Source organism: Nelusetta ayraudi, unplaced genomic scaffold (genome assembly GCF_046127955.1).
Source record: "Nelusetta ayraudi isolate G7.1 ecotype Tasmania unplaced genomic scaffold, CSIRO-AGI_Nayr_v1 ptg000068l, whole genome shotgun sequence".
Classification (NCBI taxonomy): Eukaryota; Metazoa; Chordata; class Actinopteri; order Tetraodontiformes; family Monacanthidae; genus Nelusetta; species Nelusetta ayraudi.
In genome coordinates, this window is record NW_027466118.1 from 966,643 (window position 1) to 993,211 (window position 26,569).

The following is a 26,569-nucleotide window of genomic DNA, read 5'->3' on the forward strand; positions in this document are numbered from 1 at the left end:
AGGAAATAATGGATCAATCAACCTGGTGCTGAAGCTCTCAACCTCAGTAATATGATACTCGCTCCTATGTTGCTCTCCGCCTGGAGAAATATGAAGCAGTTGCGCCCAGTGAGCGAGAAACAGGGAGAGAGAGAGAGAGAGAGAGAGAGAGAGAGAGACGAGGTCTCATGTGCTGCATTCAGGCGGTCTGTGATGACACAGCAGACAACCTCAGAATTATGATGCCTTAGTGACATGACATAGGTCGCCTCATCCGTGCGGCTCTCTCCTGGCTGCCGCACGTGTTTGGAGGCGCAGCGCAAAAAAAAGGGGTCCAAACAATTTAGCTCGGAGTTTGTCTGCGCCTGCCGTGACCTTGTTCCTGAGGTTTTTCCGCTCCCATCAGACCTGCTGCTCCCGAGGAGGCTGATGGGAACTCTGCGGAAGCCTCACCCCTCCTCCCCCCTTCCTGTCACCCTTTAACATCTCCTCCCAGCATTCATATCCAGTACGGGGCAGAGCAGAGTTCACCACGGGGAAGATGAGTGTGCAGTCAGCATGCCAGTAGGAGAGAGAGAGAGAGAGAAAAAAAAAAGAAAGACCAACAACATTATATAAGCATTGCACTGGACCGCATCCTGCCTGCCTGCGTGTGTGTGTAATTTATTTGTTTATCTGGGCCACCGTAGTGATGAACGGTGTGTGCCAGCGCCGCTCGGATTCACCTGGGTCCAGTCTCTGAGGGTTGTTGCACCGCGAGCGTGTTGGCTAAGTGTGTTGGTTTAAATGTTTGTGTTTCCCCCTGTGTGAGTGTTCAAACGCCCCAGTGTGGCTTTAGTGTATTTTTTATGGTCTTTTTTTTCCTCCTCTCCCTGGTGATCCATTTTCTGTCAGTTGAGATGTGATGGATTAAGCGCCGCTGAAAGTGCGTGCGTGCTTGCGTGTGTGTGCGTGTGTGTGTGTGCGTGCCTTCTGCTGCTCTCCCGTGTTTGACTCATGGTGGACTGTATGTTCCCAGCTGACGCCTCCCCACATCTCTGCCTGCGATCAGTCAACAGGGCCGGCCGGCCAGCCCTGCCCCGTTTCCTGCTGGTACACTATTGGCTTTGGTCTGACGAGTAAAAAAGAAAAAAAAGAAAAAAAGGGAGAACAGAGACATGAATTTTTAAGGTAGCATCGCTTACAAAAAAGCCTCTGCCACGTCGACATTTTCATCTTTTTGTCGCATGTACTCGTGTGTGTATCCGCACTTTATTTCCATTGTTCTTTTGCTGTTTTATTCATCAGAAGAGCAGCGAGCTTGTCATGGCGACGCCTGAGGGGGACTTCTGTCGGGACTTTGACGACGTATGGCAGCGAGTTGGCTTTCTTTTTTTCTTTTTTTTTTTAGGGTTGGCGGGGTGACGGCGGTGTACACAAGAGCGGAGTTATGCCGTTATCGTAGCTCCTGCCGTGTTGTTGTTGTTATCCGTGACAGACACCCACTTCGCAGCTCACAGCACACCCCCTCCTGGTCGCCCCGTCCTTGCACGTCGCCGGGGACAGGCACCCTAAATAAAACACACGCACGCTCAAGAGGCATCCTCGTGCTCGCACACACACACACACACACACACACACACACACACACACGTGACTTCCACCCCCCGTTGCAGTTCGGTCAGCTTTTCCTGCACGGAGGAGGTGAGGGAAGAAAGATGGAAGAGCGGGGGAACAAATCGGCGCTCAAAGGGAAGGAAGGAAGGGGATGAAATGAAATGTCAGTCTTTAGTCAGTCGAGCCGACGTGTTTTCCCAGAGAAAAACGCGATGGGGAAAAACAGAATGTCCTTAAAGGGGAAGGCTGCACCCGTGTTGCCTGCCTGCTGCAGAGGGATATCCTGACTTCTATTCTTAATGCCATATTGCTCCCGGATGTCGTTTAAAAGTTTGTTCCGCATCACTGGCCTTGATGACCTCACCATGACATCAGCGGAGTTTCATCTTGAGGCTTAAAAAAAATGTTAGACTGAAGAGATGCAGCTGTTTCTGCAGCAGGCTATTGCCACATGGAGGTGTGGACTTAAAGTGATGTGAAGAATTGTTTGAGCACGTTAGGCTTTGCAAAACGTGTCAGATGGAGTGGTTGATTTAAGTTATGCTGTTGGAAGAAAATATTGATTTTGTTTTACCTGTCCTGTTGTAGCAGCAAACAAATGCTATGAATTGATTTAACTTTGGTGATTGGGACACATAATGTCATTGCTGCAGTTGGTCAAAAGTAGTTTCTGATGCATTTAAATAAGAATGAAGAGGGGATTCAAATGATGGCCCACAGTATCGCCACCACACCATTTCAACTTTACTTTCATCAGCAGTTAATAGTTTTTATTTCTTATATTTTTCAGCCAATTTGTTTGCAGTCATCATGGTTCCACTGTCTGTGCTGCAGCTCTATGCCTGCTGGCTGTATAAATTGGCACCTGCTTGCGAGAAGCGCTGTCTTATCAACTTTGTCAAAATAATAAACGCTTCAAATGCTTCACAGACTTTGCTGCAATGCCCGACAGCGGTCAGTTTTGGCTGTCTAAACGCCACCCCGTGACATTAGCAGTGATCCACTTTTCTGATGTGCAGTAGTTCAGCTACTAATCCTGGAATTAATCGTTCATAAGAAGACTTCAGCCCCAATTCTTATGCAGCACTTGGATCCAGAATTAGAAATTTCTTGTTGATGTCTGCGCACACTCATTATGCCCTGGTGACGAATCTGCTCACAGGCATGTTAAAGGTAAACACTGAGTTTCATCACACATTTTCAGTGTTTGTTTTGCTATTCTCATTAGGGGGGGAGGTGATGCAGCGCCACTGCAGGAAATTGGAATGGAATGGTGGCAACGACGTGCCTGTGTTTCAGGTTAGATTGGTGACTGCAAAGGTTGTGGATGGTTTTGTAAATGGATAGCTGACAGACTGGTGTGGTTTCGGGCGGATACTCTCAATACCAAAGAGCCACGTTTTTATTTTGAAATGATATAATAGGTGACAAACGGCTGAGGAGAAGGCGGTTAAGATAAAAGCTGGCGGTTCACTTAAAAGCTGTGAGCGGCGTTGTGAAACACAGGCGCCGTCGAGCAGCTAGCGGTGCGAAACGCGTCCTTTGAATCTGGCCAGGTGGATGTGGAGAGCCCGTGGGAACCGAGCACCCTGTTGTCCTCCGCACAGCGAGACGAGCGGCTCGGCACACCCGTCCGCCTCTCACACGGCGATCATCTGCAGTCTCACGTAACCTCAAACACTTCCTGCGACGTCGCCGCAGCGAGTCGACATGAAAGTGAGACAGAGGAGCGTGTTGCGTTCACTGCCCTGGCTTTCTCCCCTCTCCCGCAGCCTGCCAGGAGGTAGTGTATCCGTTACTGTAAAGATAAACATTCTGCCCTTCTCCTATATCGCCGCTTCACCTTGTTTGGAACAGCAGATGTTGTTGCACCTCTGGTCGCTATCTAGACAGCGAGTGCCGGCGTTTGAACGCTTTTGTTTTTTGCAGCTTCCACTATTTCCCTGTTGGGAGCTGCAGAGGCAGACAAAGAGGCTCCTTATTGAGCTGGACTGCTGGGCCTCTGCTTCAGGTGGCAGGCAGCTGCGCAGAGGCAGAGGCTGCTATTGGGATTGAGGTGTATATATATAGAACATCAGAAAGGGCTTCCTTTTGTCTGGCCCACCTCCCATTTGTCTTTGTGCTTCTATGAAGGACCCTGGCGGAAAAGCAACACAGGGTTACTGCACTGCTGCTATTGCAACTGCTGTGATAGAAAGTCATTGTCAAACTCTGCATGCAAAAATAAAGAATAATAAGAATAATTAATAATGCATGTGTTGGGTGATACTATTATTAAATGTAAATTAAATTAAATGAATCAACTATAAAGTTCTAGAAAATCTAAATTCTAAAAGAGCAAATCAGATTTCAGAAGTAGATTTTACAGTTTGCAGTTGTTTCTTCATCAACAATTTAACCAGCCATATACAGGGTGTCCCCAAAAAAATTGGCATCATTTGGCAGGCCAATAATATTTGTTGAAATAACCTTAAATTGTCACAGAATGTATAGAAACAGATCAGAATGTTATATTGAATGTGTTATTTTTGTTCTGTTTTCAGGTTGAGCCGTGCCGTTCACTCCCAGAGAGAAGTCATTTTGCGCCCAGTTGTGACACGGCACACCCAGCGGTGCACATATGAAATCGGTCCCATATTAACTTATGATGTTCCAACACCTAAACTGTTCGATTTCATTGTGCTAGACGTAGCAGTTTTCAAGATAATTGCTTTTAAAATGATGTCAACTTTTTTGGGACACTGCATTTGTTTATATGAATATGTTTCACCGGCAACTGAACCAACTAAACTTCAACTCACCCGAATGAAGATAAAGGACGCTCTGCATACCCACTGTTGGTCTTTTAAAAAAAAAAAAACAACCCATTGCTGTTTGTGTCGACGTCTTTTGAAGCTGTGAATTTAGAGGAAGAGACTCCAGGAGTTTGGATGAATATTTAATGAGGGTGTGCAGCAGAGAGGCAGATGTGTGATTGGTTAGAGGAACAAATGGTGCTGGGGGAAATATAACAACATAAAGTGTTACAGCAGCTGATATAGTGACATATTTACAATGATGCAGCTGAGATGAAGAAAGATGTGTCCTATAACAGAGCAGATGCAGTTACTTTGGCATTAATATAGTCGTGGTCGATTTCACTACTGGCTCACTTAGTAATTAACGATAGACCTATTGTGCTTTTTTTGTTCTAATTAAGTCAACCAGTTTACTCTGCTGTACAAGTGCATTAGAACAGGCTTTTGTTATTCTGTGGTCGGTGACAAAAATGCTAGTTGTTGCTCCATGATGTCAGAAAACTGTCGGACATGGACGCTGTTGGCAAAGTTCATTTGTTGTTTGGTCACAGATTGTCTCCGCTGCCCCCAGGTGGCCGAAAACATCACTCGGTGCACTGCAAGGTGCCACTGCACTGTTGTGTGTCACCCCTGCTGCCTGAGCCATTTGTCTTCGGCGTTAAACAGCCAGCTTTGAGGTTTACAAAGTTCCACGCGTTTTTATGTCGAGACACGTTCACTGGCTGAATCAAGGCCAAGACAAACACACCGATACCTTGAATTATTGACACATTTGTTGATGAGAGGACAAAACAAATTCCTGATGTATTTAATACATGTCTCTTTATTACAATTGTGAGTGGTGGTCTGGTTTAGCAGCACTTGATCCAATTTGGTGAGGCTTTAGAGTGGGGATGTGGATCAGGGTGAAGTCAAGCTGTGTGATTATCCACAGCTGCACAAAGAAACCTGCAATTGGAGTGTCAGAGTTGTGGTATTTTTGAAATACAAAAAACAAATATGTTTGTCAATAATATGAAATATTTGTCTTTCTTTCCTGACTTATTTAGGTTTGTTTGAAGCTAAGGTCATGAACTTATTTTTTTAAAAAGCATTGGAATTAAAATCGGGTTATTGTGTCAGTATCAGTAAGGAGAAGCAGGTTACAACCAACTTATGCATCTGCGATATTTAAACAAGATTATATCAAGAGGAGGAGCCGGAGACCAGCGGTATTGGATTAGTTCTGGCAACTTCACCTAGATGTTAGTGTTCCCTTGGGGGGAGGAGTCATTGTCCAGGTTGAACGGGATGCACAGTGTCCTGTCAGACAGGGGGGGCAGGGAAGAACTCCTTAATTTAATTCCTTATCTGGTGTCACGCCCATCCTGGGGCAAAGTGCACTGGGGTAGTAATTGCACACATGCTCAGACCCAGCTAAAACGCTGCATGGAGTCAAAGTGCAGGACCAGAGGTGAGAGATAGAGTAATGCGCTGCAGGACATACCCCGCTGGCTGCCACCCAAATGGATGTGGCTTTAGGTTTCCAGCGTAGTTCTCAGCGTCTGTCTGAAAATAGCTCTTCATTGTTGCCGAGCCGATGCTGTCTCGCTTTTGAACCTCGAGTAACGCAGTCGATACAGAGAAGCGAAGCTGAAACGCAGCCCCCCCCCAAAAAAAAACAAAAAACCAAAGCCGGGCCACAGACAGAGAGCCGCTTGTTGTATATTTTCTGTGAGTCAGCACCACGGACAGAGTACAGTGGTCCCGAGAGAGAAAGAGCGATACGACATCGTGCCTGAAACCAGCGAGGCAGTGAAGGGCTTTACTGTTCTGCTGTGAATGGTGCTCCAAGCACAGCACACGGAACTTCATAAAACAGCATGAGGAGGTAGCGGGGCAGCAGTACACGAAGTACCAGTCTGCTGTCGTCGCTCCGAGTCTCCTCTTTACTGCGTGCGCAGTGAACAATCCTCTGAAGTGACGCTAGGAACATGATGTCATGCAGTGAGTCATGAATCAGCAGCGCAACTCTCATTCCGTCTGCCAGAGTGGCTTTATAATTTATACTTCTCTGTGTCAGGCAGGAACAAAACATCATCTGTCCATGTGCCTTTTTATCATTTGGAAATTAAAACACATCATCAATTTGTAACCAATTTGCCTGGGATTTTTCTACAGCCAATAATTGTGTGATTTGTTTAGAACTGGGATAACTATCCGACAAGTTTGCGCAGTCAGAAATTGAGGCAATGTTCCTCTTTTTTCAATATACATTGCAGTGTTAAATGTTATTCAATCCTGCTCACTTTAGCACACATTTCCACTTTCAAAAGGTGTGAGTTTTGAGCAGTAAGTGTAATAAAGGTTTGAAAATTATCAGTACATTTGTCATGACAACACATCACAAATCCATTATCCATCCATCCATGCGTTTTCAATACCCGCTTCTTCCTGAGCTCAGGGTCGTGGGGGTCTGCTGGAGCCTCTCCCAGCTGCCATAGAGCAAAGGCAGGGTGACTCCCTGGATGAGTCACCAGTTCATCGCAGGGCCACATGGGGACAAACAACCATTCGCACTCACATACACACCTAAGGACAATTTAGAGTTTCCAATTCACCTCACAAGCACGTTTTTGGACTGTGGGAGGGAACCCAGGCAGACACAGGAAGAACATGCAAACTCCACACAGAAAGGCTCCAGGTCCAGAATCGAACCCACGACCTTCTTGCTGTGAGACGGCAGCGCTAACCACTGCACCACTGTGTCGCCTAAATTAGATCATAGGTCGTATTTCAGTATTTTCTTGAGTCCTAAATTTGTGACAGTATGATTCACTCTCAGTTGTTTCTGGGTCGCTTTGCCTGAGCAGTTTGTTTCGTTCAAGTCTAAATGTGTTCGCTGCTGCTGAAGAGCACTATTGACCATCTGCGGCTCACTGGAGCCTCAGCAAATCCGAAGTACCTCTGACACAGTAGCCACTCTGCACGTCCACCTTTCCCTCCTGCCCACTGGGACTGCGCAGATGTGACTCTGTAGGATGAGTAATGATTATCCTATTTGCTTGATATATTCACAGGCAGACTCGAGAGACTCCCAGGCTGCGTTGAATAATTGGATAAGGACTCCAAATGAGAAAACACAGCAGTTTTTTTTGTTTTTGTTTTTTTTTTTTGCTCACAATTGAACTGCAATTCATTTAATGTATACAACAATCAGCTCTGCAAAAAAATGCATTAAAGTGTAGCATAAAATAATTCAATAGGGAGTTACATTGTGCTGCAGCTAAATAATTGTCTGGCAGCTTTTTAATTTCACCTGTGTTGGCCTTTAATAAAATGATTTCTAGTCCTTTCAGCACACCAGTTCCAATAATAGGAAAACACAATAGACAGATCAAATTTGCAATTGCATTTTCTAGTTAAATGCGTTGTTAACGTCGCTAGTGGAAGTCGGAGTGAGTGAGAGGTCAGGGACTGATGAAGGGACAAATTATTCCAGGTCCAGGCAGCAAATAAGAAGAATAATGTTTTAGAGTTTAGAGCTAACCGTGCTACTACTGGAGGTTCACAGTAAGGAATTATACAAATATGATAAGCATTTACCCAGAAGACAGCCTCCTGTACATAATGATATTCAAATGAAGTTGCCAACGCAAGCTCAGTGATGGCCAGCCAAATATTTCGATATATATTTATATTTGCGACAAATTAGTCATCAAAGGTCAGAGGTCAAGTCTGCTACAGGCGTTGTGCATACTGACATTCCTATATAGCCCTACAGTATATAGACCTCCCAAAAGAGTTATTTTTTTGTAGTTTTAGCTTTTTCACAAAATGTTCACAGGGTGACTTTTGAATGACATATTTTTTTTAGTCTACAAAAAAAACAAAAACATTTTTGGTGTAGAGATACTGCATAGCTTGTTATCTAGTGAATGGGTTGAGATCAAGCAAAAAAGCTTGAACTTGGCTTACAGACGTAGCTGTTTGAATGCATTCTGTATCTCACATGGTAAAAGGACTGGGTTCAATAACCGTACAGCAAAATGAAAGCATTTAAAAGACTTCCATGGAATAAGCACGAGGGTCGTTTTTCTTTTTGTCCTTGTGTGTGCATTGACCTACACATCACCTCAAACCAGGGCTGCTCCGAGGAACATTGTCCTGCTCTTTCTCGAAGGTCCCAGACGTCTCGGCGAAACGGTGCCTGAAGACAAAGCGGCCGAGCAGCGCTGCCGGTGCTACAGTGATTTAGACGGATGCAGACGCTGGAGTGTATTTCACCGGGCCCTTCTGGGCGTCGTTAGAAAGGGTTGTTGAGTCTGAGCGATGCGGTTCGCCGATCGAACGCGCGGGCTGATGGATGGGATGATGGGTTCGGAGGTAAGGGAGAGGATGAGAGTGCAAATTTGGTGGCTGGGGGGGAGGGAGGAAGAAAAAAAAAAAAACAGCAGCTCTTTTCCGGCCGAGTTGAATCTCGGGCTTGGCTGCAGCACACTGCCGTGCCTGTCTTCACACCGAGCACTATGCTCTGGCCCTCAGCCATCTTCAAGGATGGCCAGTGAGGCCCCTCCCCCCCCTCCACTGACGTTTTGGCTCAGCCTTTCCCTCTTCCCCCTCTTCATCTCCAGCTTCCTTTCACCTCCTCCTCTCTTTCTTTTGGCTCTCGCTCACTTCACCGTTTTCTTACCTTCACTCTTTCTTTCTGCCTTTTTTTTTTTTTAACCCCCCTTCAATCTTCCGGTGGCATGGGGGCTTGCGGGTCCAGACCGGAGCCTCTGGGTTTCCATAGCGATACTCTGTGTCCTAATGTCATTAGTATTGACGATGCGCTGCTAGGCCAGGCTGTCCTGGCACAGGGGGTGTTTACTGTTTACCACAAAGTTAGGCCATTCACTAAGCGACGGGGCCGTCACAGCGCGGCCTGTCTGCCTGTTTTACATCCTAGACAGGAGGAACAATGTGTGAAAGCGGGGGGGAAGTGAGGTTTAATGTGTGACGGTGCGTTTCCCCCGAGCTGCGCTGGCTCCGCAGGGACAGGTTAGGTAACTTGGACGGCGCTTTTTTCCATAAAAACCCCCCCCCAAAAAAACCCAATAAACAAAACATCTCCATCAACTCCATCTGTTTCGGCATCAGCTGAGGCACTGTAGAGTGCCTGTAAAGCAAGACTCCACCTTCCTCTCTCGGTTGATCGTCTGGCACGTGTGAGAAAACACACCAGCCCCTCCTCCACAACACCCCCGCCCCCCCCCCAGAAGTGCACACATGCATTATCTCACTTGCTTAGGCACACAAATTTGTGACCTCGTGCATCTGGGGTGAATACGCAGAGAGAGAGAGAGAGAGTGAGAGAGAGGGAGAGAAGGAGGTCCAGGTCCCACCTGACAGCCGCCTCTTGCAGATTTGTTGGGCTCAGAGCACTTAAAGCCCTCAGCTGGCAGCCTGTGGCCTCTGCCTCTCTGTGTAAATGAGTTCTGCTTGGGCCCAGTTCTTTTGGCCACAGGGTTGACAAAATATGGATCCCATCGTATCGACGCCGTTACATCACATGGAGGCAGAGCACGTGAACGACGCTCAGCTCAGTAGACGAGCCTGTTCCCAGCAACCTTTGCCTCTTCCTCTGTTCTGTAATTGCCAAAGATTGTACTGTCTCTGGCACCAGAGAGAAAGCATTTCCTTCATTGATTGAAACGTGAACGTGGCTTTGTCCTTACATTTAGGTATAAATAGTTCCTTGGGAGACATTCGATCCGAGATGGACAAATGAGAGCTGGCTGTCAGTAGCAGTGAAGGTAAACCTATTTTGCAACATATGTCTGAGATAATGAAAAAACAGCAACCCCACCCCTTTTTTTTTCCTTTTTTTAAAAATAAAAAAAAAAAAAAAAAAGCAAGTTGTGCATGTTTTTTCCCGTATTGTCAGACAGACAATTGAGAAGAGGCAAGGTGGGTGAGGGTTCCTTCATCTTTAAAAAATAAAAAAATAAAAAAATAAACACCGGAAACCAGATAGCATCATTTCTTTTCAGCCCGCCGTGAAACAGCTGCGTCAGCAAACGGTGTTTACGCAGATTCCAAATGTAATGCTTTCTTTTACCAGACGATGGAGCTCTAAGATCAGCTTTCAAGCCACAGTGCCGTACAGGACCTTTCTCATGCGTCATCCTGCACGTCTCTTATTGTTCGGGTTTTAGATAGATGGATAGATAGATAGATAGATGGATAGATAGATGGATATATAGATAGATAGATGGATTGATAGATGGATATATGTATATATATATATATATATATATATATATATATATATATATATATATATATATACATATATATATATATATATATATATATATATATATATATATATATATATATAGATAGATAGATGGATAGATAGATAGATGGATAGAAGACAGACAGACAGATAGATAGATAGATAGATAGATGTGTATAATAAATTTTGCAGATTATTTCCTTCTTATTTTTAGAAGAGGAAAGTGTTTTTGACAACCCGCCAGCAAGACAGACAGACAGATGGGACAGACCACTCCTGCCAGCCAACGTCCTCCAACTCCTCTGCGGCGTCAGAGAGGCTGAGTCCCCGAGGCGACTCTGCGGCAGAGATCCCTCATGCCAGATCAATACGTGGAGCAATAAAAAAATTAAGCCCCGTTCAAATGAGAAACCGGCTTGTTGAGCCAATTGACGTGTTCCCATTAAAACAAGTGGTGCAAATTTATCATCGCAGTGGTGGGGCCTGATCCCACCTTGAGCCCGTCTTCAAAACGTGCACGCTCACGCGCACGCATGCGTCTGTGTTCACTTGATGGAATAGTCTGTGTGTGTGTGAGTGTGTGGATGGACAGCTTGCCACCCCGTGGGCACCATGACTGCAGTCTATCCGTGATCCTTACTGGCAGCTGCTCTGCCAAATGGGATTTTCCTGGAGATTACAGCCTTTAAGTGTGACACGCTCGCATGTGTTTATCTTTGTTGTTGACGGAGCGCGCGTGAGGGCTGTTTGTAATAAAGCTGTGTGTGTGTGTGTGTGTGTGTCAGTCCTCCATTGTGTGCTCGAGTGTGTGTGCAAGAGGGGGTCTCGAGCCAAGGTGCAAAGAGAACATGTTCCTGTGCCACATGGGGCTGGTTGAAACATGACTGAGGTCTCCCTGGAAAGCTGCGGAGGGGAAAGAGGGAGAGGACGAGCTCAGATGCAGGGGTCAGGCCGGTTCCACGCCACTGCTCTTCTTATTCCAACATGAACTCTTGTGGAACAGAGCTAATCTGTCTTTTCAGGGTAGCTACTGTGGAGCTGGATAAGGGCAAAAAGGCAATCAAGACAGCAAGCCTGCACTTGGCATTGACTGTCTTAAGTTGTGTTTTTGAAATGCATGACATTGTTTCTATGTGACTGATGATAACTCCATTTATAGTGAACAACTTGCTGATTGCGTTCTTCATTGTCATTTCATTTCTAAAATACATACAAATAAATCTATCACTATCTTGCTTTGTTTGATTTGAACTAAAATCAAGTAAAATCAGCGTAACATTATTACGGTTATTGTTATTTTAAATACGACTCTCCATACCTGTGAACCTCAAGCAGCCTATGTCTAAAGTCAGTATAGCTGTGTTGTGTTCGCTGATAATTGGCTGCTTGCAAACAAGCTGGAGCTAAGACGGTAAACAAGCTAAACTGCTGCTGGCTGTGAGCATGTTGACGTCCTGCTTCGGCATTTGATCAAAGCTCTGTAATGTCTTGCACACTGAGTGGCTGAAAATGTAGAGCTGCTGATAATCAACTAAACTTCTGTCTAGGCCAGTCAGAAGCATATCCAACATATATTTAGGTAATTTCTGTGTTACTTTAATGAGAAAATGCAAACAATCGTTATTTACGGCTTGCGATAGCTAGTTCTCTGTTTTCTTCTGTGGTCTACACAGCTAAATCTTTTTCATGCTTTTGCCACAACTTGCTGATAGGTTCCTGCTGAAGGACAACAAGCAATTCAGACTTGTGCTTTTCAAGATGGATGAGGAATAAGAAGAAACATGAGAAAATCGATTATTGCAAAAAGAAAACGTGGTACTGCGTATGGGTAACAACCAACAAAGTGAAGCATTGAGTTTGAGAGGTGAGGCTAAAAGGGGTCTTTTTCAAATGTAGGTCAAGTGGTTAATGCATGTTAAAGCTATGCCGGTAATGATACAGTTACGTTGTTAATATTGATATCCTATGAAATGATTCTGTACTCTATGAGAAGCTCTATAGCACAGGTCACTAAATTGTATGATTGCGCAAGGTCCTCTTGTCCGAACTGCTCCATTTTTGAGCTGCTTTTGCAACGAAAACATAGCTGATGCCTGTGATTTTCAGGGCAGATTTCTCATAACCCAGTTTCTGTTCCACTTCCAGCCTGGTGCTCTGTGAAGAGCTGTCCACGGTGCTGAAAAGAAGCCGTGCATGGCTCTATGGTCATGTATGGGGAGGTGGCTTTGTAGTCCCTCCACTAACCTGCTTAACCTACTTTCCACTTGCTGGTTTTTCATCCGTCCACCGAGAGGAAATTACAGTAGGATAAATATAGCGCACTTAAAGACACACACACACACACACACACACACACACACACACACGCAGTGTCCAGCCGAGCTTTGTGACCGGCACAAGGAGAGTCGCGCGCAGTTGGGTTGCGTTTCTTGGACCCTCGGCCGTGCGCGCACCGCCGATCATTTCACTAATGATTTCCACCCCCGTGTGGAGCGTGTCGCCCCAACCCCCCTTCCCCGCTCTCCCACTCCCCATGTTCCTCCCATTAACCCAACCGGTAGAAAACGTGTTGGGATGTGCTTGAACTGTTATTGAGATGAGTATGGCCGAAATAACGAGATTTTAAGTTTTTTAATTGTGCAATTACGGAGGCAGCTGTTGTGCTGCATGGCACGGCTTTTCCCAATCGCTGTTTCCTAGCAACCGGAGAGGGACGACGCAATGATTTTCTGTTAAGTAGCATAATTTTCCTTCAGCGAGGCTAGACCGTGTACTCACAAACCCAGAATGAATCTGCAATGTGTGTATGCCCTGGATTCATATGAATATTTTTTGCGCCTTTGAAAACCGCCGTGCGTGAAAGATAAACCTGGTGTGTGTTTTTTTTTTTTTTTTTGCAACGGGATACCTGCCCATTGTAGATATCCATGTGGGTCATACGCATATCTGCAGACCTGTGCGGGGATGGCAATCCAGTGCAATAACAGCGCTGCAGCAAAGCCATTGCAGTTAATTAATTTTCACTTCCAGAGCTAATCATTGGATATATGTATTTTTTTTTTCAATTAAATCTTTACCAAGGGAGGCAAACAGAGGAGAGCGAGGTTGGGGGAGGGGGAAGTGAGAGAGAGAGCAGAGAGAGAGAGAGAGGAAGAGGGAACCACAGAGAAACAGAAAAGCCACCAGTCTCCAGTTTGAAGTCTCCCAGCTATGGAGCATTAGCCTCATCCTGATGTAATTGGAATGACACCAGGGGTGAAGCCGGCCGATTTAGGGACGACCCCTAGGCCTGATTTAATGCCCTCTACCAAAACTATACACCCATCTTTTTTTTATTTTTTTTATCTTTCTTTCACCTTCCCTCTTCCAGGGGCCAAGATTCCCCCTTCCTGTTCCTCCCCCACCCTGCCGTGCGCTCCATTCATTCGCCATCCGCGGCCGTGTACCTCCATCTGTACTCTATTAAAGGAACAGTAGCAGCGATCGATAATATTTACAGCTTGTGCTGTTGCACATTTTGTTGTTGCTGAGGATGATTCTGGTTTTCTCCTTTTGCCATTTAAACCCAAACACAGATGAATCTCCTTTACACGGCAAATACTGTACTACTGTACGCATTGCAACGCTAAATAAAATATCACAAGTGAAGAGTGGGCGGTCTAAGCAGGTGTGTCCAGGCCAGGGTGCCGCATCCCTGGGGTTTGCTGCTGCTCAGTCCCCTGACAGATGGACTGCCAGGGCAATCCTATTACCCCTCATGTGTTTAGCTGTTCTTAATACCAGGGTGGGTTGCATTGCTAATGGAAGACAATAACTGTTTGGAGGGAGAATCTCGCGCAACTAATTCTAAACCCCGGCCAAGAGGCAGCGTTCATTGTGACCGTGACCACTTTGCTGCTTAGCTGCCGCCCTCATATCGCTCGCCTCGCCGAGGGATGGCATGTCCAATTATGACAGACAGTAAAGAGGATTTTGTTGCCCATATTTAATCCGAGGCCACTAGAGATGAAGAAAGTAATTCAAGAAAATCCTCACTTTCTTTACTCGCTCTTAAATTATTGGCCAATATTTTACTTAGGTCTCCTTTCCCTAAACTTTACTTTAAGAAAAGGCATTCAGTTGGAAGACAATAAATTGTAAGACAGAATGTTTACTTTCATCCAGTATGGAGAGAATTTTGACCTTAACATATTCTTTTCAGACTGTGTCATTTTGTCACTATCACAAGTTGCTGCATTGGGATACTTTCCCTTCAAGGCAATTGTTCACCAACTCCTACACTCAATTCATTCCATTGCATGGATCTATTTGGGGCAATATTGTAGCTAATGTTCCCTCAGTGTAAATGGAAATAATGTATCTGGGCTGCAATTCAATTGTCTGGCTGTAATTAGTTTAATTCACTGAGTCATTCTTCATTTTCTGCTTAAGTTCCAATATTTATATCCACACTAAATATAATTAACAATATTGGTGCTCGACAGACTTTGTAAAGATTTCTCTTGAATTTCATTTGCTGGATTAACAAGACAGAAATAATCAATATCTCACCCTATTCAAAGCCGATACTCTGGTGAGCAATACATCACCGACTGTAATCTTGAGATACGAGGGGAATTGCTGTTAAGGTGAAGCGTAATTGCGTTGCGTCGAGACGGGTTAGCCGCGCAGCTGCTGCTGGGCGGTCAAACGTCTGGCGCTGGCGTGTGCACGCGCCGCGCTCGGAATGTAGACGGCGCTGTCTTCGCCGCCTCTGCGGGTCAAACAATTACCACACATCAGGGGAGGCAATTGGGCGTGACTAAAATATCATTGCCGTGTGATTGGGCCCCTATGTTTGGGCGTCCGGAGCCTAATTTAACCCACTTTGTCCGTACGATCGAGGAGAATTGAGGACACGCTCTCCAATTCCAGGAGGCCCCTCGAGCGTTTTCCGCAAGCCTTTGACGTGCTGCAGTTGCGGCGTTAGACGCGCCGTCACCGTGTCGGCCTCCTCGCCGAAAGCAGCGAGCGAGCCAGCGAGCACGTCCGGAGGAGGGGAATGATAAATGAGCTGTGGGGGGGGTGCGGCAACTTGAGGACTTGGGAGTTAAGGTGGTGGGAAATGATATTTGCATCGACCTGGGATCCCCTGTCAAGCCGTGCGACTGAATTCAATTTAAAAAAGCAGAATTGGTATCAAGCGAGAGTGTTGCTCCCGAGATGCCGTCGCCCGCTGGTCTAGATTTCGGAGGCGCAGAGTGGCGGGATGAAAGTGGGGAAAAAGGGGGTTAAGAGGAGGAGAGGCTTAGCATATATACCCGGGGAATGAGACAGTAGAGGGAGGGAGGTGGGTGGCTGTTATTAGCGAGGCAGCGCTCTCTGCTTATTCCTTCATTATACAGTCAAATGTCTGCCTCTCACCCGTGGCCCTCGCGCTGCTCCCCCCCCCCCCCACCTCCACTCTTCGTCAACCACCTCCCTCGGAAATCAGACAAAACCTGAAGCTTTCATCCGTCGCGGTTTCATTCCGCCAAATCCATTGTTTCGGCGATTCCATTTAAACTCCGTTCGCTCGTTGCCGCTCGGCTGTAACTTAGCCGCTGCGGAAGAGGAGCGCCGAGTGTTTCCTTTTGTCCTCCGAAGACCCTGTTTAAATATTGATGGAGATTGGGAGTGCTGGTGTCTAGCGGTGGTGGTGGTGGGGTAAGTGGGGAGGGGTCAAGTATTGCGAAGTTTGGGCGCATTGGGGGGGAAGCAGGGAACTGCAAATATTGGAGGCGTGCGGGTCAGCGCCCGCCCCCCCCCCCCCTTTCAAACCCCGCTTGCACACCCTGTGATATTCCAATGGAGATGCAGGGCGGTGGGTGATGGGGTGTAAAATAGCATGTGTAGGAAGGTCTCCCTTCTTCCCATTTTTTTTTTTTTTTGCACTGTGACCAGCCCACCACTCTCACAGCCAGATCCCCATTAGCAGAGGGGCAGAGGATTGGCTGTGCAAATGGTCCTGTGGATTAGAGAGTTAATGCATTTAGCTGAGGGGGCTCCACAGCCTCTTTATTGCTGTTGCCGCTACCGCTGCTGCTGCTGCTGCTGTGTGTGTGTGTGTGTGTGTCAGTGTGTGTGTGCGTGTCAGTGCCTGGGCTCGTGCACAACAGATACTCAGTCCCTTTGTGGGGCCTGAGAGATTTAGGGTAAAGTGAGTCGATAAGACTGGGGACGCACTGCTTGTGCAGCCACACTGGTGGCAACGCACACACACACACACACACACACACACACACACACACACACACACACACACACATTCGCACACACACACACACTCCCGCACACATCAGAGATCAGATGAAGGCTTGTTGTGTGTTGTGTTATTAAACTCAGCATGGAAATGAGATCTCACCATAAAGCGGCGCATACGGCCGCTCAACTAATCTAATTAATGAACCTCAGCCCCCCCCCCCCCTTCAAGATCCTCTGCACCTCTTTGTTGCTCCCTTCTTCCTCTTCCTCATCACTCTGCTCTGCCCTTCCAAATTATCTCTCTGGCTGTCCTTTCTCTCCCTCTTTTTTCACATTTTCCACCAAACCGAGAACTCGCAGCTCCGGCTCTCGCGTAGAAACGCAAAAAGAAATGTGCCTTGTCATGCGCTTCCTGTGAAGCTGAAGGACGTTTTACTACCATGTATTCATGGCAGTATGCATATGAGATGCATATGAGAACCACGTCTCGATACAGACAGAAAAGCAAGGACATGCCAGTGCAACATTTAACAATAGTTGCCTGTCGCCTGTCAAAGAATTCCCCAGAAGTGAGAAAAATCCGTCCTTGATGCAGTTTCCTTGCTGGCCTTTTCAGATATTGTGCCTTAAAACACACTCATGGTGCTTGAAATGAGACACAGTTTTGATGTCACGAAGAGCAAAGTGATAGCTCCTATATGTTAGTCACAATATATCCTGCTGCCCTCTCAGTCTTGGTCCTACCCACCTTGTTTTTAATATCCTCTTCCAGACATGCAGGGGTCGGTGCATCAGCTTTAGCAGCGATAACAAATTTAATTTAATTTTATTTCGGTGCTGGAGGCTGAAAGCAGAGTTTGATGCTCTCTTGAGAACTATATTTGCTAGTCTGGGATAAAAAAAATAAAAAAAAATAAAGATCGCAGACTGAGCACTGCGACGCCTCTGCAGCAGGGGTGGGCGGGCGGATAGTGTTGCAGGATCTACTGGTCCTAACTGGCAACCTGCAACCACATCAAGACGACTTTTTCCTTTTTCCTCTTTTTTTTTTTTTTTTTTTATAAACACCGTGCGGGTGGTCAACACGCACGCACGCACGCAGTCCGAACTTCTTCATTGAGCGTCACATTCGCAGCTCGTCGCGTCTTTTTTTTTTTTTTTTAAGAGCCAGCCGCTTCTCGTCATGGGAGGGGCCCTCATCATGGGAGGGGCCCTTATCTCGTGAGGTGCGCAGCAGCAGCAGTAGCAGTAGCGCGCAACTCCAGTGCGGCAGTCACAGCAGTGAGTCAGCTGAGCGGCCGCGAGCACAGGCACCGGTGAATGAATGAGAGAGAGAGAGGGAGAGAGCACGAGCTGCGGAACACGGACGCGCGAAAACGAGAGAGTTCGACGCCGGAGGCGCTGAGGTGATCGGAAGGAAACTCGTTGACGCATAGTCCCGCCCGCCCCGCTGGCACTGGGAGGGGGGCAAATCGAGCCTGCCTGCAAACTCAAATCCTCCTGGGGAGATTAAACGTGCGCGGCTGCGGCGGGTCGAGCCACCGTTATTCCAAGCATTCTTTTTTTCTCCATCTCTTTGGGAAATACGCGTTTCCTGATGCCGAGGAGCTCCTGATCGGCGCTGTCACTGCGCAGCGGCGGACGGACGTGGCGTTCGGCTCCGCTCGGATGCGCCCGGGGACGTGCCCGTGCATCATCATCATCGTCACCATCATCACCACCAGCCGCGTCGGCGTGTAGCGTCGTAAACGCGTAACGGCAGCAGGTATTTGATCGTGGTGGTGTCGCTGGAACCATGGCAGCCCCGCTGCTGGTCCCACAGCCCGCCTGCTGACGGTACCGGCCGGGCATGATGGGAGCAGGTCTGCCGCTTTCAGGATCCCGAAGCAGCCGATTCATCAATGGAGGAGGAGAGTGACACCCGGAAAATCAACAACAGCTTCCTTCGCGACCACAACTATGCAACCGAAGGTATTTTTTAAATGCTGATTGATGGCGGCGATGGAAAATATACACAGAGGGTGGAAATAAAAGGGGAAATGAGGCTGCAGCTGGAGGGAGCCCTTCATTGCTGTGATAAATGCGCTGGCTATAATATAGAAATCAATAACAATTATGAGATGCTGAGGTGCCGGGAAAAAAAGAATCCTCTATTTTTCCTCTAGTGATGTTGCTTAGCGTGACAAAGTTCACATGTCATTTAAATCACATTTTTTTCTAAATAAAATTGTTGGGCCACATTGACTTTAAACAGCTCTGGGAGTATCTGTGGAAATATTGTGCTCATTAGTCATACACATGCAGCTTAGGCTGCGGCCTGTGAGGCCGGTGGAGCAGGAGATGACGAGGTGGCTTCCTATCATACCTTCTATTTCCAGCTCCCAGGTCGATGGGAATCTGGGCTTTAATCTGCATCGGCTCTGAGGGCAGTGGAGGAGCAAAGCCTCTATGCTGTGGAGCCACCTCTCTGAGGGTGGAGTAGGGGGTTGGTGGGGGGAATATGTTGAGCAGCGCTCCATCATAAATTGTTGATGGAAAGAGAAAAAAAAAATTGGATTTTTTTTTTCCCCTGCGTATTCTCCTCTGACTTGTTGAGACGGCGCTGCGGAGGCAGAACGAGGAGGAGGTGGGGGAGGTGGAGGCACAATGAAACATCTCTGCCGTCTCCACCCCGCACACAGCAAACATACATAGTGTGCATTTTTAATGTACAACGCTCATCACCAAACAATAGCTGTACGCTCCAACACCCCCCACACCCCCCGTTAAAAGCCGCTCCTGGGTGAAACACGTGCGTTTTTTTTCCTCCTCACCGACCACACGGCCTCCCCCGATTATCGGCCCGTTAGCCGCCCAACACTTAATAGTTCCCTTATGTTCCGCCAATCAGCCTCCGCCTGTCCTCGGCAAGCTGCTCGGGCGCCGGTCAACAATAAAACACTGATTTACAGGTACCAAAAAGAGGCCGTCATTAATCTCATTACCGCCTTGGTCCCCATTTAGCGATTATGCAGATCGGTCACGGACGTTAACGGCTTGCCTGATATGAGGGAGATAATAAAACCATCGTAGGGCCTGGGGGGGGGCTTTTCCCATGCAGTGGTCCTAACTGATGCGGCCCAGTGATAACAGATTTCCTTCATTTAGACTCATATAATGTCAGTCTGTGCTTGCGGGCTGCCTCCATATGAAGGAAATGACACACCGTGATCTATTATCCCAAGGTTTTTGGTTTAACTGCAAGAATGGCGCCTATTCATATTAATCTGTTCCATTTTCCCATGTATTCTGCAGCCATTTGCGATCCCTGCCGTCATCATTTCTTTGGTTTAAAGCAGTTTGCCTTAAGCGCGCAATCTCAAACGGAGGAGCATGTACGTAAGCGGGGGGGGGGGGGGGGATGGGGAGACTCGTGATTCCTGCAACCGTGAGAAAAAAACAAAACAAACAACGAACAAAAAAAAACCCTGAATGCAATTCATATCTTAAATGCGCAACAACAAGCGCGTCTTTTCCCCGCTTATGTGCAGACTAGGGGGATGTGTAGGGCATAGATGGTGATGTTGGAGGGTATGTGTAGCTGCAGGGGGGGATCAGTCACCCCTGGATTCTTCCATTTGTCGTCAGCACTCGGAAGGGAGTCAAAGTCAAAGCTCGGAGTCCCCCCCCAACCCCCCACCCCCGCCCCCTCCCCCCGCGCTACTTGCGCCGCTGCCGCTGTCTTTAAACGTTGCAGAGCTCTTGCACTTTTAGATGCTTCCTTGTCACTGGTGAGGAAGCCAACGCTGTGGCGGAGGAGGGAGGGAGGGAGGGATGGTGGTGGGAGGTGGGAGCGGCTGTGATGGATATCTTTGTTTGATGTGTGCGCCGAGATGAAAAAACAGTAGGGGTGCTTCCTCTCGCAGCTCCTCTCTCTCTCTCTCTCTCTGTGTCAACTCTTCACTCTGTCACCGCTCATTTGATCAGGGGAAGGAGCGGCGCGAGCGTGCGCAGGGGTGTAAAATGTGGGGTCCCTGAAAGCCAACGACTGTCTGGTCTGCTCCCCGAGCCCATCTGCGCTCTTTTCTCTTCTTCTTTTCTTTTTTAAACAAGAAGTGCACACTATTGTTATTTTTTTATTGCGGGGATTTACGACTCGATTGTCACACCCCATAATTCACTATTTAGAGTGTGTGTATCTGTCTGCCCTCCTCCCTTCTCAATATGAGTGGGGGTGAAGTCAGTCTGCATGCCAGAGATCATACGGGGTGTTTGTCGTCTGGGTCCGTCCTCCGATCTCATAAATTCACCAAAGTGCACATGCACCAGCAGGCCCGGGCACTTCAGACCACACACACACACACACACACACACACACACACACACGCTAATGCACAAACATACAGGTCCCTGCGAGGGATATCCCTCAGGCTATGCTTGCCCACAGCAGCAGGATGCTTTAATGATGTCACATTTTAATGATGTCACTCCAGCTGACCTTTGGCTCACACCAATCCCACGCCTCGCTAGGCCTGTAGGCGGGTACACCGACTGGCCGTCGCGAGGCCGCGCCGGCCGCACACAGTCGTTGGCGGCGGCGAGCGGAGCATCTGAAACCCTCTCGGCCCAACGGCAGAGGATCCCGAGATGCTGTTGTTGTCTTGATGACAACAAAAAATAAATCACACGAACATCTTATTTGCATTCACTGGCCGCCTCCTCGTGTCACTTTGCTAATGGCGATGGGATGGATGGCCCTGTGTTGTGCCGCCACGGCGAATATTAGTGCGTGTTGAGTCAATGGACTGTGAAGCTGCTACAACGTGGGCTCCGGCTAATTTAATAATCTGCACCTTGGATGTTTCCATAATGGCCAACGGTGGCAAATAGCAGGACGGCACTCTGGGCTGGAAGGGACGTGAATAGCTTCCTCGCTGTGAGGCAAACGTTAACCTAATGTGTGCCTCGCTATTGATTTCTGGTCCTTTACAATTTAGCCGGTGGAACAACGGCCTAAAGATCTATTGGTGGGACATGTAATCCCTTCCTCCTCCCTGCTTCGCTCTCCCACCTACCCGCCCCCGCCTCCCTCCCCTCCTCCACTCCTTCTCGGCGTTGCTGCTTGCATGTCCGCCTGATGTGGATACAAGCTAGCGCGTGAGTGTGACCCCTCTGGCCCCGCTGAATACTGATGCAGCGCCGCCGCAGCCTTTATTGCGGCTGCCGGCGAGAGGAAGGCGGCGGTGCGGCTGCCAAGGCAAACAGGCCTCGGGGCCACATTTTTAGGACCCCGGCATAAAAAGACTTAGCCCTTTATACCCCCAGGTCCCATCCATTATTCACCACGAAACACCAAAAAAAAACGCAACGCAGGGCCCCGCCTCAGTGCATAGTGCAAGGAAGATAATGTCTATGTGTGTGTGTGTGTGTGTGTGTGTGTGTGTTTTGGGGGGGGGGGGGGGTTTGGTCCTTAATGGCAAGCTGTGAAGTTGGGCAGAGTAACACTCCTTAAGCAGCTGCTTTCATCCCCTGATTAGCTTCTTATTAAGTCTGCGGCGGCATGAAATGTTAATGAGAATTTATTCAAGAACACGCTCAAATTTTTTCCCGGCCACGCCGCCGCAGTGAAAATATCCCATTTCTCGGGCCGGCGTTCCCGCACAGTGATAGATGTACTTGAGGCGAGCCGCTAGGCGCTCAGCGCTCGGCGCTCGGCTAGCCTGCGTGGCTGAGCAGTCTTTGACCTTTCAGCGTTTTTTTTTCCTAATGGGATACATTTGTAAGTTTTGATGGCTAATTCCCACCATCCTGTCGAGGACGCAGCTCCGAGTCGCCGGCGTGTTGCCGACGAGGTCACCGTGGTTACAGGAATTGGGTCTGCGCAGGAGCCTTGTAGCCTTTGATTCGCGGCAGCCTTGAAACTGGGCGAGATGAAAGGGATGGAGCCGAAGCACAGGAGACGCGAGGATAGGGAGGCAGAGACGGCTTTTGTTTTGGCGGTGGATTATAATTCTATGCACCCCCCCCCCCAGCCCTCATGCCTACCACCCCCCACCCCCCTCCCTCCTCTCCGACATCTTTTTTTTCCAATTTCTGAGAGAATAAATAAGCATTTGGGAAGATCCCTTCTGGAGCGCCGCTCCTCCTTCCACCACTCGGCCCTGTTTGGCCCTGGCCTGTGTTGTGTCTGCAAGTCAGATGTGTGCCACGCCGTCCTGCTAATGAAGTGCGAGGAGTGAGGCAGGAGCACGTCTCGCCCGTTTCACCCTGGGCTCCCCGGAGCGCGGGCGAACGCATAGCGAAAAAAAAAAAAAAAAGCGAGGGAGCGCACGCGCGCGCAGCAGGCGCGAGGCTCTGAAAAGAAAAGCGTGAATCCACATTTGGGTGAGGGGGGAAAAAAGAAAAAGAAACGTGTGCGCACTCCTCGGGTCTCATTCTCAAGGGGCTGATCCTGGAGAAACCAGGTTAATTAGGCTGTTCACTCCAGATCTTACAAAGAGTCATGCTCCTCAGATGGAGAGAGAGAGAGGGAGAGAGAGAGAGAGAGAGAGCTGCTTTGTGCCGGGCCCTGCTTTGTGTGCAGCTAATAAAGCCTAATAAAGCCTTAATCATATGGCTGGGTACCAGAGCAGCAGCTAGCAGGGTTTATTAAAAGAAAGGCGAAAAGAAAGAAAGAACGTGATTGATCCCCATTGTTGGCGTTGCGAGAATCAAGCCGCTATCAGCTGCTCATTCAGCACGAATATGACGAATGGGGAGTCGCAAGTCGGTGCTGCGCGCGTCAGGCAGTTGTGCTGATGACCTACAAAAAAATAAGGGAGCTGGGTTGATGCATATTGTTGATCATCAGAGATGGAGGGGGAAACAGCGGATGAAAGAGAGAGAACCTGATTCCCCCCATCACCCTCCACCCCCCCCCCCCCCGCCCCACCCCGCCCCGCCAAGCCTGATCCTTTGACGCAGGCAGCTCAGCACAACCGCTGTAATCCTCTCCTCCCTCCGCGCCTAACAAAGCGTTTACACGCCGGCCACGTCGCTCGCGTCCCTCCTGCCCGCCGCCGCCGCATTACCTGGAATAACTGCGCGACACTTACGCAACTTGCCTTCCGTGCACTCGAAAAACCACTTTGAGCTCCGTGTGATTTACACAACCGTCCCCAAGTCCGGGTTCGTGCCGTGTGTGAACCTTTTGTAAGGGCCCTGACGGGATTATATAACAATAACTTGATTTATATAGCACTTATGAATCATAAAATTCACAAAGTGCTTCACATATAAAACAAGAGTATCATACAGACAACCCCATGAACCAAGAAGCAACATTAAAACAATAAAAACCGAGGCGTTAAAACCGGTGAAAAAATAGAGGGGAAAGCCAAACGATAAAAGTGAGTTTTAAGAATCGATTGAAAAACACACAACGCAGTTGCCTGCCTGAGATCCCGAGGCAGTGAAACAGCAAAAGCCCGGTCACCACGTCTCGCTCCTATTTTGGTGTTTCCTTGCACCTGTGCGCCCATGGAGGGGCCGCGCTGACTTTGATTGAAAAAAGCAGAACGTCTCTCCTGCACTTGTTTCCTCCTCATCCCGCTGAGTGGTTTCACTCTGCTATGGGTGATAGACGCCGCACGCTCGGCCGTCTATAAATACATCCAATATCCCTGCTCGCTATGCCGTGCTTCTGGTCTTACTTCGTGCCAGCTTTTCATTCCAAAATCAATGCATATCTATGTTTCCATCCGATTGGTCCGAGGCCCCCAATTCTATATCGTAATGCCGAGGGGGCAGCGAGATTAACAACGGCAGCTGAGCCGTTCCTCTCTCCTTTTTTTCATTTTCATCGCATGCAAAATGAAAAGGTCTGCGCGCACACACTGACACAGACACACACACACGCACACACACACACACCTCACAGCAGCGGGGCCACAACAGGCTTGCCCCTGTTATTACCGGTGATTGATGTGTGTTATCTCCGGCGTCTCTCCCATGCATCAAGACACGCTGACCCACGTGTTGGCCCCGGCTGGCCACGGGATTTATGGGCTTCATGTGGTCACGGTCCGCTGATGAAGCCGTGTGTGTTCCATGAAGTGGCGCTGGTGGTGTGTGTGTGTGTGTGTGTGTGTGTGTGTGTGTGTGTGTGTGTGTGTGTGTGTGAGCACCCATTTGAGCTGCTGAATTTTGCCCCAGCTGCTAATTTCTAACTCAATCCCAACTGCCGATGTTCGTACGATTTGAAAGAAATATATATGAATCAATCACAACCTGACCTCCACTTGTGTCCCTGCAAGTAACGGTTTTCCTTCTCGGAACACACACACACACACACACACGCACACACACACACACGCACACACACACACACACACACACACACACACACACACACGGCAAAAAAGATAGCATGAAATCTAAATTTTGTATTGACTGTCCCAGGAGTGACTGAGTGTGCATAGACGGCGATATTTGAATACATTTGCATAAGGAAAAACTCATTTGGGGCCACATTCCATCATGTTCCTCCGTCTTTGCCCTGTTTCGGCTCCGCTGGCTCTCCCCGACTCTTCATCCAGCGAGATGATTGAGGGACGTACCCGCGTGTGAACTCGTTAAATGGCACCCATCAATTACTGTTTCTCCTCAGTGGCTTAATGCGTTGATGATGAGGAAAAGGGTTAGCGGAATGGATTGGGAGGGGTTGGGCGGGCGGGTGGTGCGGGGCGATGAGGAGGGGGAGGGGAAGCCTAAAAAAGAAGAAGAGTACGAAGGGCAAAAAAATAGAGAGCGAGAGAGCGAAAAGCCTTTTGATTTGGGAAAGCTGACCGCTAAGCTGATTCCATTCGCTCCACACCAGTGGGTTCTCTGATAGTGTTGGGAAAGACACCATTGTGTGTGTGTGTGTGTGTGTGTGTGTTCCTCTTCTGACGGTTGCACTACAGGCTATGGTGTTCCTGCAGTGGACTACACAGAGAGACAGAGAAGCCGCCACTGCCGCAACGACGCTGTGGGCTTCTTCCAAGCTGATACTAGAACGCCTCTGTAAAACAGCATCGGCCGCCAGGTCCGTACACGATGGCCGCGCCTCCCCTTCCCTTATGTCATCATCAGAACACGGCCGGAGGACTCCCTCTCGCCTCGACGCTGCTCGTCGCCCCGATTCAGATGCAATGAGAAGGAAAAAAGTGGTGCTAACGCGTAAAAAAAAAACCCAGCTCGGTGTGAAGAGACGTTCACGTCTGCAGGGACTCCATTGTCTTGAAGTCTTCAGCTGCGGCAGTGAGCTGCAATCACTCCCCCGGATTCAGCTTCTTTTTTTTTTTCTTTCACTCCATTGCAGCACTCGTTCTGTCTGCTGAATTACAGCTAGCATCAGCATCTAAGTCTGAGCACTATTGGCACACACACACACACACACACACACACACACACACACACACACACGCACACACACATGTACGGCCTCTCTGACTGCCGCTAGAGATGGAAACGGTCTCCATGGCAACATTCCCCTCTCCTGTTCAGCGCTCCAACAGTAGCAGGTCCACGGAGGGCGTGTGTGAGCGTGTGTGTGTGGGGGGTTACAAAACAACAAGCGCTTTCTTTCTGCGTCTAATATTATTGTCACTGTTCAGCAGAGGGCTAGCCTGTCGCTCAAGTGGCTCCGCTATGTCTCTGTGACGGCCACAAGAGTGTATCCTTTTAGCCCCGGGGCTGTATAATAATTACAGCC

At 48.3% G+C, this 26,569-nt stretch overlaps 1 protein-coding gene across 2 annotated transcripts in view; it reads left to right on the top strand.

The window, feature by feature from the left end:
* The window catches only part of ppp2r2ba (protein phosphatase 2, regulatory subunit B, beta a), a 38,549-nt gene that overhangs the window by 1,682 nt on the left and 10,298 nt on the right, over positions 1-26,569 (top strand). The window contains exon 1 of one of the 2 annotated variants that reach the window (XM_076041499.1): positions 18,165-18,828. The exons of the other annotated variant lie outside the window; for it this stretch is intronic. Coding sequence (XP_075897614.1) covers positions 18,759-18,828 — 70 coding nt within the window. The 5' untranslated portion in view covers positions 18,165-18,758. Of the gene's footprint in view, positions 1-18,164; positions 18,829-26,569 lie in introns of those variants that run through there. 2 annotated transcript variants of the gene reach the window in all.